This window comes from Teleopsis dalmanni, chromosome 1 (genome assembly GCF_002237135.1).
Source record: "Teleopsis dalmanni isolate 2A chromosome 1, ASM223713v2, whole genome shotgun sequence".
Classification (NCBI taxonomy): domain Eukaryota; kingdom Metazoa; phylum Arthropoda; class Insecta; order Diptera; family Diopsidae; genus Teleopsis; species Teleopsis dalmanni.
Genome location: NC_051846.1, coordinates 31,101,005 through 31,119,804, shown reverse-complemented (window position 1 = coordinate 31,119,804; position 18,800 = coordinate 31,101,005). Strand labels below are relative to the sequence as shown.

Below are 18,800 nucleotides of genomic sequence, written 5' to 3'. Positions count from 1 at the left end.
CCAAAGTTATTAATAGATTTTTTAAAAATATGTCGTTCTCCATTAATCATTCATTAAAATTTGTGTATTGTGAGTATAAAATTGTTGTGTGAGTGACCAATTAACTTTGTGGAACCAAACTACAAGTTCAAAGCCCTTTTACTCTTTCTCTGGTATTTGCCAATTAAGAAATATATATTATTGTATACATTTAAATATACATATATAAAGATTTATTTATAAATTTTAAATTTATAAGCAAAAAGCAGATTATTTTTTTTATCGTGTTTTTTTTTTGAAATTCTATATTATATTAAAATTAAGAAAAAGATAAAAAAAATAATATATATATTTCATTTTCCTACTATGAAATTACAAGATAATTGTTTTTATCTGTTTATATGCAGAAATAATTTTAAAATTTGTGTGAATATCTGTCCCAGTTATAGTACACTTGTACTATAAATTACACAGATTATATTCAGATTATAATCTCAAATTATATAAAGCAATTTTAAATCTCCAAAACACATTTTGTTTATTGTAAGCATTTAGTTCTATGCTATATCTGTAATAATTTTTTATATTACGCTATTTTCTTAAACAGCTTTTTCAAATTAAGTCTTTCAGAAATGAATCCATACAGAGAAACTGCACATTTCTTATAGTTCTTATAATTCGCCGCAAAAGTTGTGGAAACCTGCAGGAAAAAGAAACCATAAAATACTTTCTCTGTGAATGCTCGGCTTTGACGTCCATAAGAAATAGGTTTTTAGGAAGATACTTCTTTCACAGTTTATCAGACTTTTCATCGGAAATTCGACGGGATGTATTTAGGCTATATTCTTCTATAACATATTAGGGATTCTTTCACGAAATGTGGTATCAAATCGGCGACCAACCAACCAACCAATATCGTGTGATTTTAATATGTCTAGTAAAGGTATACTATTTTGTGGTAAATCATTAAAGTTTCTTCTACGGCTTGACAGTTTATTATTGGCCTACATTTTTTGAGTACGCGTAAAACTCGTTCATCTCTATTTCTTGTTGTTGGTTTCTAGTTGTATACCCGCAATGTATCAAGTCACTTTTAATTGCATCGACACAAGCCATCCTCTGATGCTTGTTTCCAAAACTTCACTTTTGAGTATTTTCTATTTGTCTTTTCTGATACTCATTAATATTGTGTGCCTCACCAAGCATAGTAAGTTAGTGCAGCTTATGAATATAGTGTCTTCTATCAATATTTTTTTCTTGAACAGGGTTAGATATGTTATATTCCTATATTTATTTTGTGTGTAGTAAGTCTGACTGCTGTCTTTTCGATTGTCTATTTATTTTTCCATTAAACGTTTAATATGTCATCTTGTGTAAGTCAGTCTAGAGCATGATTTTAGTGTATCTTATCAATATCTTCCCCTTGAACTGGTCCAGATATACTATATTTCCATACTCTATGTAGTAAGTCTGTCTACCTTTTTTTTCCGTCATCCACCACTCCATGCATGACTACCGCTTGTATCATTTAGTTTATCCAATTGTGTAAGGTATTAACTCCAATACTCTCTGCTAGACTCTTTTTTCATAGAATGCAATGTGATTTAAATCATTTATTCTAAGTGTCATCTGGCTTGTGAACTGTCCTACTTTTTCAAAGAATTTTGTTATGTATCTTTATTTTTGGCTACATGAAAATGGTGTCAGTGTATATAATTATTAAACGTTCTAGTTTAAATACATATATTTGATGATTTCGTAATATTTTGCAGAAGTATATTAAAAATAATTTAAAGAGTGTATTACCAGCGCAAATGACATTATTACTTTGTATGCAAAAATAATTTAAATAATATTTTTGATAATTTTTTTTTTGTTTTAAATAACAATTATTAATTTTTCTTTTATGTAAAAGATCAGATGTCTTTTAGATTTATTCAACTTTTGTAGGCTTTAAAGAACAGAAAAAAACTTATAAAACAAAGTTTATAATAGATTAGGATGATAATATTTGGGTCAACATTTTAGTTACAAACTGTTCCATATTTTTCATAAGTATAAAAATTTCAAATATATGGTTCATGGTATTGAAACATTCACATAACTTTAAAAATTATATCGGATATTGAATGATTTCAGCCTATTTATATCCTCTGCCAAAAATAAAGTGTACATTTCTAGGACAATTAGTAAATATGATTCACGTCAGGTAAATCAACAGCTTATCATATTTATACGATCAGGCAAATAAATTATTTTAAAAAACAAACGAATACAGTTAAGTTCTCCATTATTAATTTTAAACAAACGTTTGTTTCAAAAAGTGGGGTCTTACTATGAAGTCTTACTTTTCTATATCGCAAAAGCTCATAAATATAATATCAGCTACAGCGACTGGCAGCATTTTATAAATATCTATGATTCTAAATCTTTTGATATCCATGTAGTCTTAAAATAGAGAGGCAATCCCATTCGAATCCTGACGCTTAAATATACTATGAGCACAAATAAGATATTTTTAAGCGGAACATATTATTCTTATTATATTATTATATTCTAAATTATATTCTAAAATGAATATGAATTATAGCTGGGAGAGAAAACAATCGTAATCAAAACAAGCCACAAAAATCATGCAAATATGTTCCTAAAAAAGAAAAGAAGAAGGGGCGGACTATCAAATCTGCGTTGGATAAATAACGTACAATAGAAGTTGGAACTGAAGATCAATAACAAGCGATACAGAAACTGCTGTGAACGGGAAATTGGAGAACAGTAACATATAACCGAAAAACTTACAGGAATTTTCAAAGAGAACCTAACATCCGAATAGTAGCGGTTATTTTATTAAGTAATCTTTTAATAATATTTTACTAGTATTGAGCAAGATATCGTCGCCATTTTTGAACCACCCAAAACGACTACAGCACGTGTTTGATTTTATTAATAATTTCCTGTACATACATATATTTTAATATTAATTGGATTCGGATATTTACTTTGTAAATAAAATACAGCACAATGTACATATTTGTATTGAGCGGATATTTAACATCCGAAACCTTTAAAAATACTTACTTTATTTAAAGTGCATGTAAACAGAATAAATAAACAAATAGTTTTTTAAACATTTTTTTTCAATTTTTTAAATAAATTTATCACGTTCGCGTTTCATGTGTAATTTATGCTGTGTCAAGTAGTGCATAAGGAAAATTTGGTTGAATGTTGCTTTAAAAATGCATTATCCAGCACTGCTTAATGTTTTTTTTTGTGCCCCGAAAGCATTGAGCAGGTATTTTTAAAAAAAATTGGGTCAAATTATTATATTTGTTATTGTTTTAATTGGATTTTTAGTGAAAACTTTGTTTTAATTTTGATTTATTAAATGATATCAGCAGGTTCGAGAACTTTATTTTTTTTTTTTTGAACTAAGTAATCATTTGTAATTTACGGTATCAACGAAACTTTCCATAACAAACTAGATTGTAAACAGAAAAAAGTTCAATATGTAAGAAACCCAGCCATTATAGAGTAAAAGTGCGTAATAGCACTAACTCAAGAAGAAGAAGAAGAAGATAAATTTTAGAAATATTATTATTAATATTGCAGCATTTGGTTTAACGCATTACCCTTACCCTCGATAGACTCCACGTAGACCGCCTATGGGTTCAGTGATTTACTCTACAGCTTTTATTTCAAGACGCCCGTTTAACTAATGATTTGTTTTTTAGAGAATTTTTTTAAGATACAGGATCCCTGATCCGAGAGCGACCTATATCACTTTAATCAATTTTTTTTTTTAAATTTGATGACTTATCCGGTATCTAACTGTGCTGATAGCGCTTTCTTATCTTCAAAAAGAATTTTTCAAGAATTTCAGCATCTGGTCAAGACTGAACATTTACTCAATAGATGAGCGCTTGATAATTCTTTTTCTTTCCTTAGCCCAGGTGCAAAGTTCGAATTTAAAGCCTCTGTGGATGTTTATCTATTAAGCAAAGGATATTAGTATATTTCTTGACACAGAAATATATATAATTATATCCCTATATATAATGTAATGTATATAATATTGCCAATTTCTGTCATATTCAAGTTTATTATATTAACATAACTATATTAAATAGTTTGTTATATCAGAACAGATTTGACTATATAATATTAACTAATAAATAAAGAGGTGTGATAGATTGTTAGATACATTGTATCCCATCTTGATGGTTCAAAATATTTGTACTAATATCATGGGTTATTAAAATTTTATAGGTTAATTAGTGATTCTACATATTTATTGAGTTGTTATTCATACATCTTGAGAGTGATTAATAGTTTAGTTTAACTAATAGATAATAAATTTATCAAAATTATATATTTTTTAACGGTGATCTCAGATATTTTTCTTGGTTTATTCATTGTATTTGAATTGTATTAGTAAATTGTATTGCTAAATAAAATTCGAAGGAATTAAAATCAATTCGAGATTTCGACAAAACCGATAATGTTTTTTCTACTACTTAATTGTAGATAGAATCATCGAAAAAATTATGTGACCTCAAGGTTTTAAAAGTAATGTGTGGAAAAAATTACAGCGCAAGAGTCTATAACTGAGATATCTGAAAACATATAATTAGTATAATTTTTGGATTGTAGTACAGTATAGACTAGTGATTCGCAAGCTTTTTTAACCACTGTAATAATTTTTAGTAGGAACCACAAAATTTAAGACTAATAAACTGTGTGATTATTTTAATATGCTCTATGCATCTCTGGTATAAATGTATAATGAAATGTATTAGTACATAGGTACATTAAATAGGCTATGAAATATGTATATAATTAGTAGAAAATTTTTTGTGTTTATTTTCTAATAAGTGAGGTCTTAGTGGATTTGAAACACGGATCATTTTTTATTCATCTCGCGGACCACCGGTTGGGAACCACTGGTATAGGCCTATTCAAACAAGAAAAAATTGCTGATTTCAATGTTATTGAAAGCGCAAACAATACAAAATTATAATCTGAAATCGGTGCTTGTTATACAATATAGTATTAATCATAGACTCAAAATAATAAATTTTAAGAATTTATTATTACCAACTAGAAGAATTGTCGTCATCATTTCCAATCTAAAAATAATATTAATGCTATATATTCAAGAAAAATTCTTTCTACCCAAAGGCAGCTGATTACACACCCAATGCATTGTACATAAATGATAATAATATATAGTATACATTTTTTTAACGGCACAAAGGCGATCTATGTCTTGCAATGGCATGATATAATATAATATAATAGTGTTTATTATAAAAGCAGTTTATCATAATTCCAAATGTCACATGAAAATATTTAAAGATAACAATGATTTCAAAAGAACTCACAGGTTTCTGAAATAATAAAAGAATATAAAAAATAAATAAAAATATTCAACAACACTTAAAGAGAAATTTGAATGCAAGCATTTCGTGTATTGTACAATGAAAATTAATTGAAATTCGCAAGAAATGCGAAGAATTTGTTGATTTAAGTAACAAAAAATTGTTCAAATTGAAAATCTGATTATCACATAATACCAGAAGGCTATAAATGCCAAAATAAATATTAACAATTTTGCACAGAAAACATTTAGATGCAAACAAATGGCATTAAAATCGCCACGCTTATAAACATGCAAATTATAGATACGTAGAGCGTTATAAAGATAAATTTAGTATCTTCACAACAAGAGCGGATGTATCTCGGAGCTAGAGATTTTGTTACATATAGCAAATAGCTTATTTGATTTTATGATGCTATAAAAGAGATTAAGTACCTGCAAAACAAATATGAGTATTTTGTATATGAAGCGAATTTTTTACTAATTAATTGCTTGTAAAATATTATTTAACATTTGTTTTTGTTGTTAATAAATGGCACATGGCAAAAGTGCCGGTGCCCTTCAACTGACTCCAATTGCATCCAAACGTCGTAAAGATACAATTTTTTACAATTTTGCGGAGAACAATTAATTTTAAGTTATTATTTTATTTTCATTGCAAAAGTACACGTGAATTGAATTGAATCGACTTGACTTCATGAATAAAAAAGATATACACTATTTTTTTTTTTTTTTTATGTGGATTTTCGAGTAGATAATTTTTATTGTTTTAATGTGGATTTTATAAAGTTTTATTTGTTAAAAATTATGACAATGCTAAATAAGTATCGTATGTGACATTGTTGTCTGTGAAATGACGTCACAAATGGGCGTACTGCCAAGATGTGTGAGCTTTTTTAAGTTATTTTAATATTTTATTTGAATTAAAAATAAATCTTACATTATGCGATTTTTCTTTGCCTTAGAGTATAAGATATATTAGTATTTTGGAATGTTTCACAGCATATTATTATTATTATTATTTTTTTTGTGACATGTGTCTAGTTCATTAACAAACTATTAGCTATTTAAAATTACTGAAATTTGTTTTGAAACTTGTATTTATTTTAAAATAGTAATTATATTAGAAGGTTGCATTTTGCATTTAACCTCTTGTAATTTACCTGTAACTATAGTAATTAATTGTATTATTTATATACAAATAAATAAAGTTTCTCAATTAGATAATGTATTTAAAAAAGTGTATAACATTTACATAATATAAAAATTTGTGACATTGATTTTAAATCTTTTAATAGTTAATCAAATTTTAATATACATTAGGGGTATTCAGGCAACTGATTAGTTGCTTAGTAGTTGATCACAACAAAAATTTGTACACAAAAATGAAACTAAGCAGAGAATCAACTATTTCGGTGATTCTCAGATAAGTACAAATTTGATTAATAGTGCTGTCAGTCCCAAGTGTCGTAATAATAACTTAAAATGAACTTTTGTATAGAAATTTGTTAGCTATTTCTCTCAGCTGTTTGAATTGTGTGTAAACAATTTTCTTCCTTGGTATTATTCTACTAAAAGTCTATTTAATCTACCGAAAATAGAAATAGAAATGGTCCAAACTAGAATGAGGAAAATTTGAGACAAACAGTATTGTATTTTAAAACCATTTTACCACTTCAAACTCAACAGGTGATATAGAGTTCTCACAATACGTATATGTATATGAATTTAAATACAAGTCTGTTCACCATAGATAATTATTTGCCTAGCATTTAGTTTGATCGCGGTTAGTCTTCTGTGCATCAGTGCATCATATTCTCTTTATATGTATTAACGATCCTGTTCCTTATTTTTAGAATCTGCACTTGGGAGTTGATATAACATCTGTATTGCTTGTATATCTATTTAGTTCACAATCGCCAGTTAATATCCACATCATTTCTGTTCTAGGATTAATTTTCAATTCCATAAAATTTTTCGAAGAAAGTTAATACTTCTTTCTTTTAAAAATAGTACCACTTCACTATACATACTGTACATAATCCAGTTCTTCTTCAACAAATTCTTTCCATCGCCTATTTTCTGCAGTGTTGTATATCCACTTATTTTAAATACAAACCATCTATTTTTAAGAGGATTTTCTTATCATCAGGCATTCTTACTAGAGAGTTCTGTTACATTATTTGCTAAAATTAAACAAATTTGAATTAAGTCTCTATCTCATAGATGTAACGAATTAAACTCCTGTTTTCGTTGTGTATGATTATTAATTTTTTATAAAATCTTGATTTCATATATGAACAGATGTTTGAGGTAAGAGCGGTTCGAATTAAGGTTTTTCACAATTATATTTTTTGTTTGCTTGACGTGATTTTGGATTTTAGAAGCTTCAAATTTCCATAGTGGATTTTTGTATCTGCATATGATATTAATATGCTTTTGGATTGCTACTAATGTATCTTCTTTAAATACTAAGATGTTAACTACCAATTCATTCCATGATTCCATTGTGGTAATTTCGCACCGCTTTATTGCCACAAGTGCTTTTTCTCTTTATGTTACCAACTGATTGTCCATCAGTATACTTAGGCAGTCCGGTTAGATCGAGTTCATCATTGGCTTGAAAGCGGATATAATCCATAGTAAAGTATTTGGACTTCATGCATTACTAAAATTTAACATATTATTAATATTCTCAATATTTTTGTTGACTACTTCTATCGTCTGTTAATGACATTGTTAAGTATGAGGTTAAAGACTATTATTGAAAGGGTACGGTGTCTTCTTATTACTCAGTTCTCTTTTTTTGTGTTTTTAGAAGTATATCTTGTGATGCAAAAACAATGTTATGTTTACATTGTAAATGTCTTCATTTATGTCATTGCTATATTTTCTCTGTTTTGTCTGTATTGTAAACAAGTTATTTGACCTTTTTAATCTCTTTAATATTTACCAATTAAAATGATATGAACAAAATAGTGTAAATAAGTTTATTTTTATAATAAACTATGAACTTAATTAAATATTTATTGCTTTTTTTCTTCAACTTGACAACATAAGTGATGACATTTAGTTTACCGCTGTCTCATAATTAATTAAACTCATACCTTCCTCGAAAATATTAATTTCCAATTTATTACGACTAATATACGACTATCACTCAGGTCACTTACAAAAATAGTTGACTTATTAAATATTAAAAGGGTTTGCCTGACCGTTACCATTTCGCATTTCGCATTCTTCATTGTTTGAGGTGATGCACGCTGGTACTCTTACTCTTAAAAGGGTTTGTCTGGCCCATTTCATTTCCCATTACTACGACCGTGTTTCCAATAACTTTATATAATACATACGTAGATACTTGTACTGTACGAGTACCAATAAAAATTTGTACATAGTGAATTGTTGCAATTAATTAGAATCATGCCATATCAATTAATTTGCAATTGAATGAATGATTTGGTCAATAAAGGCAAATTTTATCATTTGATATCTGTAAATCATACTTAAAATGGTTATTGTTAATAAATGCAATCCTCTTTAATTGTATAAAATATTTCTGATTTAATTATAGTTACCCTATTTTAAACACTTCAAGAAATACAATATGCTAAGTGTTTTTATTAAATAAAATAGGAGAATTATAATATCAAAAGTAATCATTTAATCTGTTTTTTAAATAATTTTTTTTAGTAATAATATTTTTCGATTAAAAATATTTCTGAAATGCATTTCTTTTTAAAATTTTTACCTTTAATTTTTTAATTAATTCGAATTGAATGTAAACGGTTCATACAATTTATGTTTCATAAAAAATAAATAAAAATTCTATTGAGTAAATAAACCTAAAAACTTTTGAAATGTTGTCGAAGGTGAAGTGTTCTATGATGAAAAGAAAACTAGAAAGGTTTGAACAGTAACAAAGAAACAACAACAAAAATTTTAATTAAATTTTTAAAATTTGGCTGCCCATACAACAGTGATTCGAATATTGCCAAGTACTCATCATCAGTGGTCTTAAGAAATATTCGAATTTTCATTCAACTAACGTAGTTAATAATTCGTATATAATTTGTTTGGAATGCAAGTGCCAGGCTTATAAGTTTTTGGTTATAATAGGAACTATCGAAAAGTTGAATTTTAAATACCAGTGTATATCATGTAAAAATGATAACCTTATACGACCTTTGCCCAAATATGACAGTGTAAACGAAGAAATAAAAAATGTTTAAGTTTTCATAGTTTCATTGTCATATTGCCAAGCGATTGACATTAAAACATAAATATCAAACTAAATTTGAATAAACTGATAAATAATATAAGTCCTTGTTCCATTTTAATCGAATATGAGTATAAGCATATTTATACATACTCTTTGTTTCTTTGATGGGAACAACCTGTTGCAGAAGAAATGTGGTTGACAGATTGGCATTTTGACATTTCAATATTTTTTGTATGAATTGAAATGAATGAGGAACTCTTCAGATAAAATTTACTCTACATTTAAATTAAATTTACCATTTGCTCTTTTAATCAATAAAAAAATTGTTATTCAAAACAAAAAAAAAAGTATACGGTTATTGCCTTTAATTTTCGCAAGCAATTAATCACTTTTACGATAATACTAAAAAATTTTATAGCTGTGAATTATTTTTAGATACGAATATTTTGCAAATAACCAAAATTTAGATTTTTATTGATAAAATTTTTTTTATGTTCATTTCAATGTAGTTTCACTTTAAACAGGTAATATTTTGTTTATAAGTTATAGTTTTTATGTTAAAACTATAAAGAAAAATTTGTAATTAAAAGATTTTTGTTAATATTTAGTAGTCGATATCTTAAATGAGGAAACATTTTATGTATACTTTATAATAAAATAAGATATAAAAATCGAACATTTTCGAATGGGTCTACTAGTATTACAAGTAAATCAAAAAATAACGTCCAATGTATTAAGGATTATTTGCTAATCCAGTAACCCCGATATGGGGTTACATCAGAATATACGAAACGAATTCAAAAACGCATAACAGTTTTTATCAATAAATGTTTTACATTAATCTTTAATATTTTTTGGCCATAGGGATTATCCAACGAAGCCCTTTGGAGGCTTATAACTGCACAAAACAAGGAATATGAAGTTAGAAACAGAAATAGTAATGAATCAGACAAGCAGTTATAGCACTGAATAAGTCCTTAAATGAAATCCGCATAGCAGACGCCAACCCAAAGCCCTGTCAAAGATTTGAAGAAGAATAATTTACCCCAAAAACCCACCCAACCCCTTTCAAATCAAATTAAAGATTGTGGCTGCTCTTCAGGAAGTTAATGACAAAAAAGAAGAGGAAAAATATAGACTTTAGAATGTTTAAAATGGAAAATATTTTGATCTAGAAGAACTAACTAAATAAGATTACATACCGCTTTTTTCATTTTTAAAATGATTTAATCCAACAATTTGAGAAGCTCAATCATAGTCTAGTCTTCGGACCGCTATTGCGTTGACTTAAAAATATTCTTCCAATTAATCTTTTTATTATAACATGTATATCTATTACCATTAATTTTACATTCTTTCTTATATTAAATCATGATTTTATTAAATCCCACTATTCAAAGACTCGTATACAACACCGATTTAATTTGGTTTATAACCTGATTATAAGTTATAATATTATTTAATCAGATATTAAATATTAAATAAATATAATTCAAAACAGATGTGGTACTGGCTCCAAATGGAGCGGAGTACCGCAACCATAACTGATCTTAGTTATAAGTAAAACATAAAAGTAACAATTACGTGGTATAAATATACCTAGACTATAGCTTTTACATATGAGCTGCTGTTTTTATACCAAAAAAATAATCATATTATTTTCAATTCATTTAATGATGAAATTGTTAGTTATCAGATTAGTACATTTAAATTGATGAAAGCGGGTCTCCAAACTTACTACTACTAAGAAAGTTAATATAGATTGTGTGAAAAAAACAAAAAATAAAATATCTATCATAAAATATAATTTCAATAAAACAACTTAGTAGTAACAAAATTTTATACATTATTTAACTATAAAATATCTTGACAAAAATATATTGCACAACCTAGTTTTATACAGTTTATTGAAATCTTAATCTACCTCTTTATCAGTTTTATTTTTGTAAACTACAACAATGCAAGTATCTCGGCATTATAGTCCTTATCTGAAATCATATTTTCATTATCTTTTAAAAATTGACACAATTATAATTTGTCTCCAAAAGTCTCATTGTCGGTCTATAATAGATTTTGTTTTATATTAATTTTATTTGTATTCTCAATTATAGAGAGTATTTTTTGAAATTCATTTAAATTCTAATAGAGTCGGTTTTTGTTTTAATATAATAAAAACATAAATTCTTACCATGACTGAAAAAAATCAATAGGTCGATAGTTGGTACTATAAGTATTGTATTCGACTTAGTTTTCCCTTTTAATCTGATATATATTTTTGTTATTCCACTTTATATATATTTTTTTTTATAAAGTCTTTAAAGTATTCCAACTATGTACTAAAAACTCTAATTATAATGAAGAGTTAAAGAAGTTACAATTTATTTATGGTTCTACTGACTGCTAACGTTTATACAAAATTTGTATATATATATACATATTGAAATTTATTTCTCGTGATGTGATTTCTACGAATATTTGAAACACTTGTGATCAATAAACGTAAGAATGGCTTCTTGACTATTATTTTTATAAATATTTTTGTTTTGCTTTATGTGTAAATTATCACAGTGCTAAAATAATTATACATGATTAAATCACTAACAGTTCAAAATTATAAAATTTATCATGGATCTCATAATTTTATATTTACACATAATTATTAATTTAATTTTAGATATGCTTTCAATTATTAAATCACACGTCTTTGTGTCTCGTGATAAACAAAATTACATAGAAATGTTTAATGCTTTAAATTTTAATAATTGTTTATATGATAAAGTTAAATAATAATAAAAAAGGTTCCAAATTTCATAGTCAACATCAAAATACGTAAAACAAAACTATATAAAATTTATATAAATGTAAAAGAAGTCTAATTACTAGGTTTTCTGTTCATACCAAGGTGAACCAAAATTACTTCATACCATTCGGCATCAAAATATTGGTTATTATGTCCCAGTAACGTACCTGATTGCCACTGATGTTTTGGCACTGATGTCAGCGAAAAAATACAGTCTGATAATCCTATAAGCACAAACTCCACACCACACTGTCACTTTTTGGCGGTAAAGAGCTGCTCCTACAATAATTGAAGATATTCTATGGAGTAGAACCGAAAATTGTGTGTGTTTGCGGTTCCTTTTAACATGAAATCCGCCTCATCACTCATAACGATTGTTTGTTAAAAATCCTTCTAGAGCTTCAGTTATTCGTCTAGTGTATACTACTCTACGGCAAGCAATTTTAAAAAAGATGTTTCAAACACGTGCTATCATTATACTGGATTCATATTGGATTTGTTTGTAATTTGAGCTGTTAGTTGTTGTTGCTTTCAATGCAAATAAAAATTTTTGATAGTTAAAATTTTAAAAGAAACTTTCGTGTAAATTCAGTTTAAGTAATCCTTATTTTCCTTAGCAAAGTTGCAGTGTTACCAGATGAACCCATCTAATACAGCAAACTCTACATATAGGTATGTTTTCCACTATTGACTGAAGTGTGTTATCTGAAGTGAAGTGAGTGAAGTTATCTGAAACAAACGAGTGATTATGATATTATTTTTAAATTTAAATTTGCGTTAGGCATCAAATCGAGGTAACCGTCAGGCTAAACATCTGGTTTACCCATATAGTTATAGCAAGGCATTCCTCCTTAGCAGATCAGATTTGAGATTGCTGGTGGGATATTTAACGGGTCACCATGGACTACGTTATCACATTAATAAAATAGGTCTGTCCGAAGAGACGGAGTGTCGACTCTGCTTAGAAGCAGACGAGACTACCAGTCACATTCTCTGTGACTGGCCAGCCTTGATCTGGGCAAGGAGGAAGCCACTGGGAGGATTGCTGGTCTCTCCTTCTGACATTAGGAGGTCCTCAACGGACGACATTCTGGCTTTCATTCGAAAAGCGGAATGTCTTCTGTTCGGTTGGGATTAGTTGCAGCACAAGAGATCAATCTGGTCGCAGTACTCTGCTCCGCTGGGAGCTAGTACCCCGTTTTATTTCTTTCTTTCTTTAGGCATCAAATATTGAACAATAATGTTTTGATAGTTTAGTTTATATAAAAATTACAAAAAAAAATAAAATCTTTTGAAAAAAACAAGTAGATGAATATCCGTAAAATTTCATTGTGTCAGAAACGTTATAGCAAACTTAATATTCCATTCTTCTAATATGAATAGTATAAAAAGTTTTAAACTTTTGTCTTGCTATTGTACCAATTATATCATTAATTTATTTAATTAACAGCTATACTTTCATTTACACTAATTCTTTAGTATAATGTTAATAAATTAATAAAAATTACTGAAAGATGGAAACATTTTTTCCTTTCCAAATTCTTAAATCTCAACAGAGTTTGATATCTAATATTATAATTTAAATGTAAAGTACATAAATGTGTTGTAATAGTGTTTTAATTAATTCAAAACCACAAATTCAGTTTCTAAATTTCATAAAAAAAAATAACAATTAATTGTACTTGAAATTCCATTCATTACGTTATTACGCATATATAATTGTTAAATTATGATAAACAACACAATCGAAGTCCGAAGTTGCTAAAGCAAACTTGTTCAGATCCAAATCCCTTTTTGCTCTAATTAACTTAGCACACATGCCTGCGTTGCGTGTTGTGTTACTTATTCCGATACAAAGTAAATTAACGCGTTGGTAAATTAACCAAATTAATTTCATTGTTTTATCCCTTTATTTGCTCACATAATTATCATGAAAGCAATAAAAGCCCTGGCTGGTGGGGTTTCGAATGGGTAGCTCGTTGGAGCGATGTCATGCAATCTGCGGTGCACATTTCTGCGGAGGGTCATGTGAGTTTCAAGTACACGTTAATTTCATAGCACAACCTCACTGTACACACGATAGTCCGTATAGTCCGTATAGTCCGTGCCGTATAATTTTTGTATCACTGCTGTTATTATTCAATTAAGAGTGTTAAACTCTATAAATATATAGCAAAAATGATAAATACTTTTTAAACTGTTTACAAACACTTATTCTAGTTTTTACACTTCTCTTTAATTTAATTATTTATTTGCTTTTATGCATAATTAACATTTTTCATAAGATCTGCAAACATCTGCTCTCTCATCATTTCCCCTTGAGTTTATAGAATTTATCATTTTAATTAATTGTCGAAATATACAAAAATTTCACAATTCCTTTATTTACATAAGCTAATTGGTTGGTAATCTGTTGAAAACAGTATAAAAAATTAACTAATGAGTATTATTAATGTACATGCAATTAGTAGGGTTTTACACACTTCGATGAATACACTTTTATATAGGGAACGAAGTAAAGAAGATCAAAGAAAAAATTAATCTTATGCGGATGTATTATATTTACTTTCAAAAAAAATTTCACAGAAAAAAATAATAAAAAAACTATATCACATAATTAACAATAGAATCTGGAAAAATATATACTGTATGAATTCATTTAAAAGGTTTTGAAATTACTAAATTCCTTAAATAAGTATATTATCACTGAACAATTATAAGTGTTGTACAAATGATAAAAGCATATTACGTACCTATTTTGGTTGTTGTGTTCCAAAATAACTCCGTACATATATTTCTTCATTCTTAGTATTATAAAGTTTGTATAGAAACACTGGTTTGTCTCTATAACCAATACGTTCCATAAGCGATTTGATGCGATAGGTCTCCAATCAAACCTAACTATTCTACTCATGTTAAGAAGGCCTACTACTAAAACTTGTTGTTATAAATATGTATATATATAAATAAATATATATAGACATCTATTGTAGTATATATATATAGTAGTATATGTTATATATAAATATATAGTAGATAGATATATAAAGATATGTAAGAAAGATATATAATATAGAGTAGTATATATATAAAAATATATATAGTAGTATATATTAGGTGTAGTAAAAAGTAATCCATCATTTTCCTAATACGCTAGATGGCGTTAGAAAGATGATTTTTTGCACTAAAAAAGTTTTGTCAGTTTGCTAATTGGTTGACTTAGTTTTGTCAAGGATGGACACTAGCAAAAAGAAAATAAGCCATATTTTACAGACCATTCATGTGTAGCGCCAAATTAGAATTGTTTTACGAATACAACTTTATTATTGAACTAAAGTATACTTCTTTAAAGCGTTTTTTTAGATCCATTTTGTGGCTTACTTTAATATTTAATATTTATTTTAATAGTTACATTGGCTAAATTCAAATTCATGTAGAAAATTACGAATTGGTTATTTATAATAATTTTGTAATCAATAGACTAAAAAATTATCACAACATTTAATTTTTAGTATTTTACTTAATAGACTTCCGATTTTGTTTTGCAATGTTATACAATATATATCGTGAAGGGGGGCCATGTTATATAGATAGTTATGGTCACATCAAATTATTGTTGTTTTCATTGTAAATAAAAAAATTGAGAAGAGGATAGAAAAGTTTCCGTAAAATTTTATTTACAATGACGATGCTTTCTGTGCCTCGTTGGTGCCACATTGGTCAAAACAGTGGTTCGCAGTAATAAATGTTAGTATTTGGGTCTATTAAAAAAAAATACATGTATTTTTGTAAGAATTTGTAAACATATTCATACGAAATAAATAAATTAATTCAATAATGTTAATTTTTTTTGTCGAATATCATGTGTCTTACCATGAAAAGAATCTAGAGGAGTTCGAAAAGTAATGAAGAAATAACAACAAAAATTTTATTTAATTTATTGAAATTTGGCTGACCAGACAACTTTGGCTGTAATCGAGTATTGCAAAGTATTCATCATCAGTAATACCTTTTATACCACAAAATAACTTTTTATAAATTTGATATACTATAATACTAGTTAGAGTACCAAGAAGCGCCGCCAAGCACCCAGAAAACTAAAGGTATAAGAACAAGAAATAGAATGGGCTGATATTCTCAAATACCTAGGCATAACATTTGACAACAAGCACTCCTGGAAAGCACATTTCAAGTCCAAACGAGCTCAAGCTGCATAACTCAAAATACTGCAAATCTGATAGACACATGCAGATACAAAGACATCAGATCCATCATATTATAAGCCCCCGTATTCACTTATTCTTTGTGTGACTTAAACTGCCACAGATATAATTAGAAGTTAGGTGATGATCACCCAACTCAGACATCTGCATATCAACATCAACAACTAGTTAGAGTAGAGTAGGAGTTGGAGTTAGAGTAGTTAGAGTTACAGTAGGAAATTGACAATTGTGGTATGATTCTCTGTATAACTTGCCTTTTAGAGCGTAAAATTGCTGTGATCATTTGTTAAATGTCTCTATAACATGACCCTAACATAAATAATTGAATATAAATCAAACTTAAGAATTTTTGGTTCTAGTAGTTTTTTTATTATTTATCATAAAACAAATCAATTATCATAAAAACAAATTTTTTTTCTCTATTTTAAGTTTAAGTTTTTGCTGATTTTATTTGTAAAAGAAATGGGTATGAAATTATTACAATGAATTTATTTTAATTTCAATGAAACTTAACTTAGATGCAATTTTCATAAATGAAACGAAACAGTAACAGACTAAGTATTTGCATACTTGTTTTTTCATCAAACTAATTATCTGCAGTTTGCAAGTGTTTTTAGGAAACTAATTATTTAATGTGAAATATTTATAGATGTCAGTTTATTACAAGTATTATATATCTTACAATTCGAATTTGCGTTATCTCTAGCATATAACATTGGTAGAAAACTTAAATCTTAAAAAATGAATATATACCGATCATTAGTTGATAAGTTAAAATGTTTATTGTGAAATAACATTTAATCTTTTCAACATATTGAAAATGAAACCTTATTTTTTCTCAGTAGAACTGAGTCAAAATAACTCATAATAAGTTTTACCTGGACTCTGCCTCAAGAATATCAGTCTTCAATGTCATGTGGTTTCATAAGGTCATGTAAGCAATAATAACTTCAAACGGCGCTAGTCGTTTTTTAATGACGAAAGAGTAAAATTGGATTTAAGATAGCTAACATCGTTTCGCTTTAAGATGAATGTGTGGACTTTATTTTATATAAATATTTAGCTATCCCAATGTTGCTAGCAAAGTGAGAAATACATTAGCTCAAAATTAATTAAAAGTAGCAATGCTGTGATAATTTGAGCGCTATTCAAACATATTCGAGCGTAATTAGATTTTAATCGTGCGATATGTAAATATGGATGAAACACGGTTCTAAAAATAAAGTAACAGTCAGTTGAGTGAATAGCAACTGACAAAAACCAATCAAAGCAATCAAACAATAGTCGGCTAGAAAGTTTTTCGCATCTGCGTGTTATTTATACAAATATGTAATATTTATCTATTATCGTAAAGTGAAAAACATCAATAGCGAATATTGTGATCAGATTATTGGTGGCTTTTAAAGCCATGAATCGGTCAGTCAACATGTAGGAAGATACTTAAAACTTTAAAAACGATGGCTAACCATATAAGATTTTGCAATTAGAGTTCTTTAGATGGAAGTGAAATAACAAAAAAAGGTCCTTCTAGTAAATAGATGTATAAGAAAAATTATAAGAATGTTAGAAAAAATCATCTGAATGACTGCTACATTGAATAAGAATATCTATAATAAATCCAATTTTTTTTTCAAAATAATCTCTTATTATATAGCGTACCAATTTTTTTGCTAATATAGAAGGTTGCATTCTGCCAACTTCTTATAAAGCATTTTTACAAAAATGAAAACCAAAAACATACGTTATTAATCTTTATTATACTATTTACAAAATCCTTGTCCTCAAAATACCACAAAATCAGTGCTTAATTTAAGTTTCTTCAGGAACATGGCAATTACGAGTATCTTAGAACCTTCATCGCTTTCTATCTAATGTTAAAGGTGGGACTTAAATAATGGATTTTAAGTTCTCAATGAAACTAGTTTATCACTATGTTATTTATCGAATTAATCTGATGCTACTTATTTGCTTCTACTTCTGAATTAGTTGTATTATAAGCAATTTGTTAATCCATTGAAAAAATCGAAGACAATGTATTGGATTATTTGTGCTAAAGTACGAACTCAATTTTAATTCCTTGACCTAACAATAAAAGAAATCTTATATCAACTGATACCAACATTGCGAAATTGCATTGCATTTCTTTATGTGTGTGTCAAAATCAATACAAAAAAATCCGATTTTATATTTTTGTTGTAA

At 27.5% G+C, this 18,800-nt stretch overlaps 1 protein-coding gene across 2 annotated transcripts in view; it reads left to right on the top strand.

Moving 5' to 3' along the window:
* The window catches only part of LOC119668019 (UPF0687 protein C20orf27 homolog), a 70,376-nt gene that overhangs the window by 21,294 nt on the left and 30,282 nt on the right, over window positions 1-18,800 (top strand). Inside the window, exon 1 of one of the 2 annotated variants that reach the window (XM_038077385.1) lies at window positions 17,120-17,159. The exons of the other annotated variant lie outside the window; for it this stretch is intronic. Coding sequence (XP_037933313.1) covers window positions 17,135-17,159 — 25 coding nt within the window. The 5' untranslated portion in view covers window positions 17,120-17,134. Of the gene's footprint in view, window positions 1-17,119; window positions 17,160-18,800 lie in introns of those variants that run through there. 2 annotated transcript variants of the gene reach the window in all.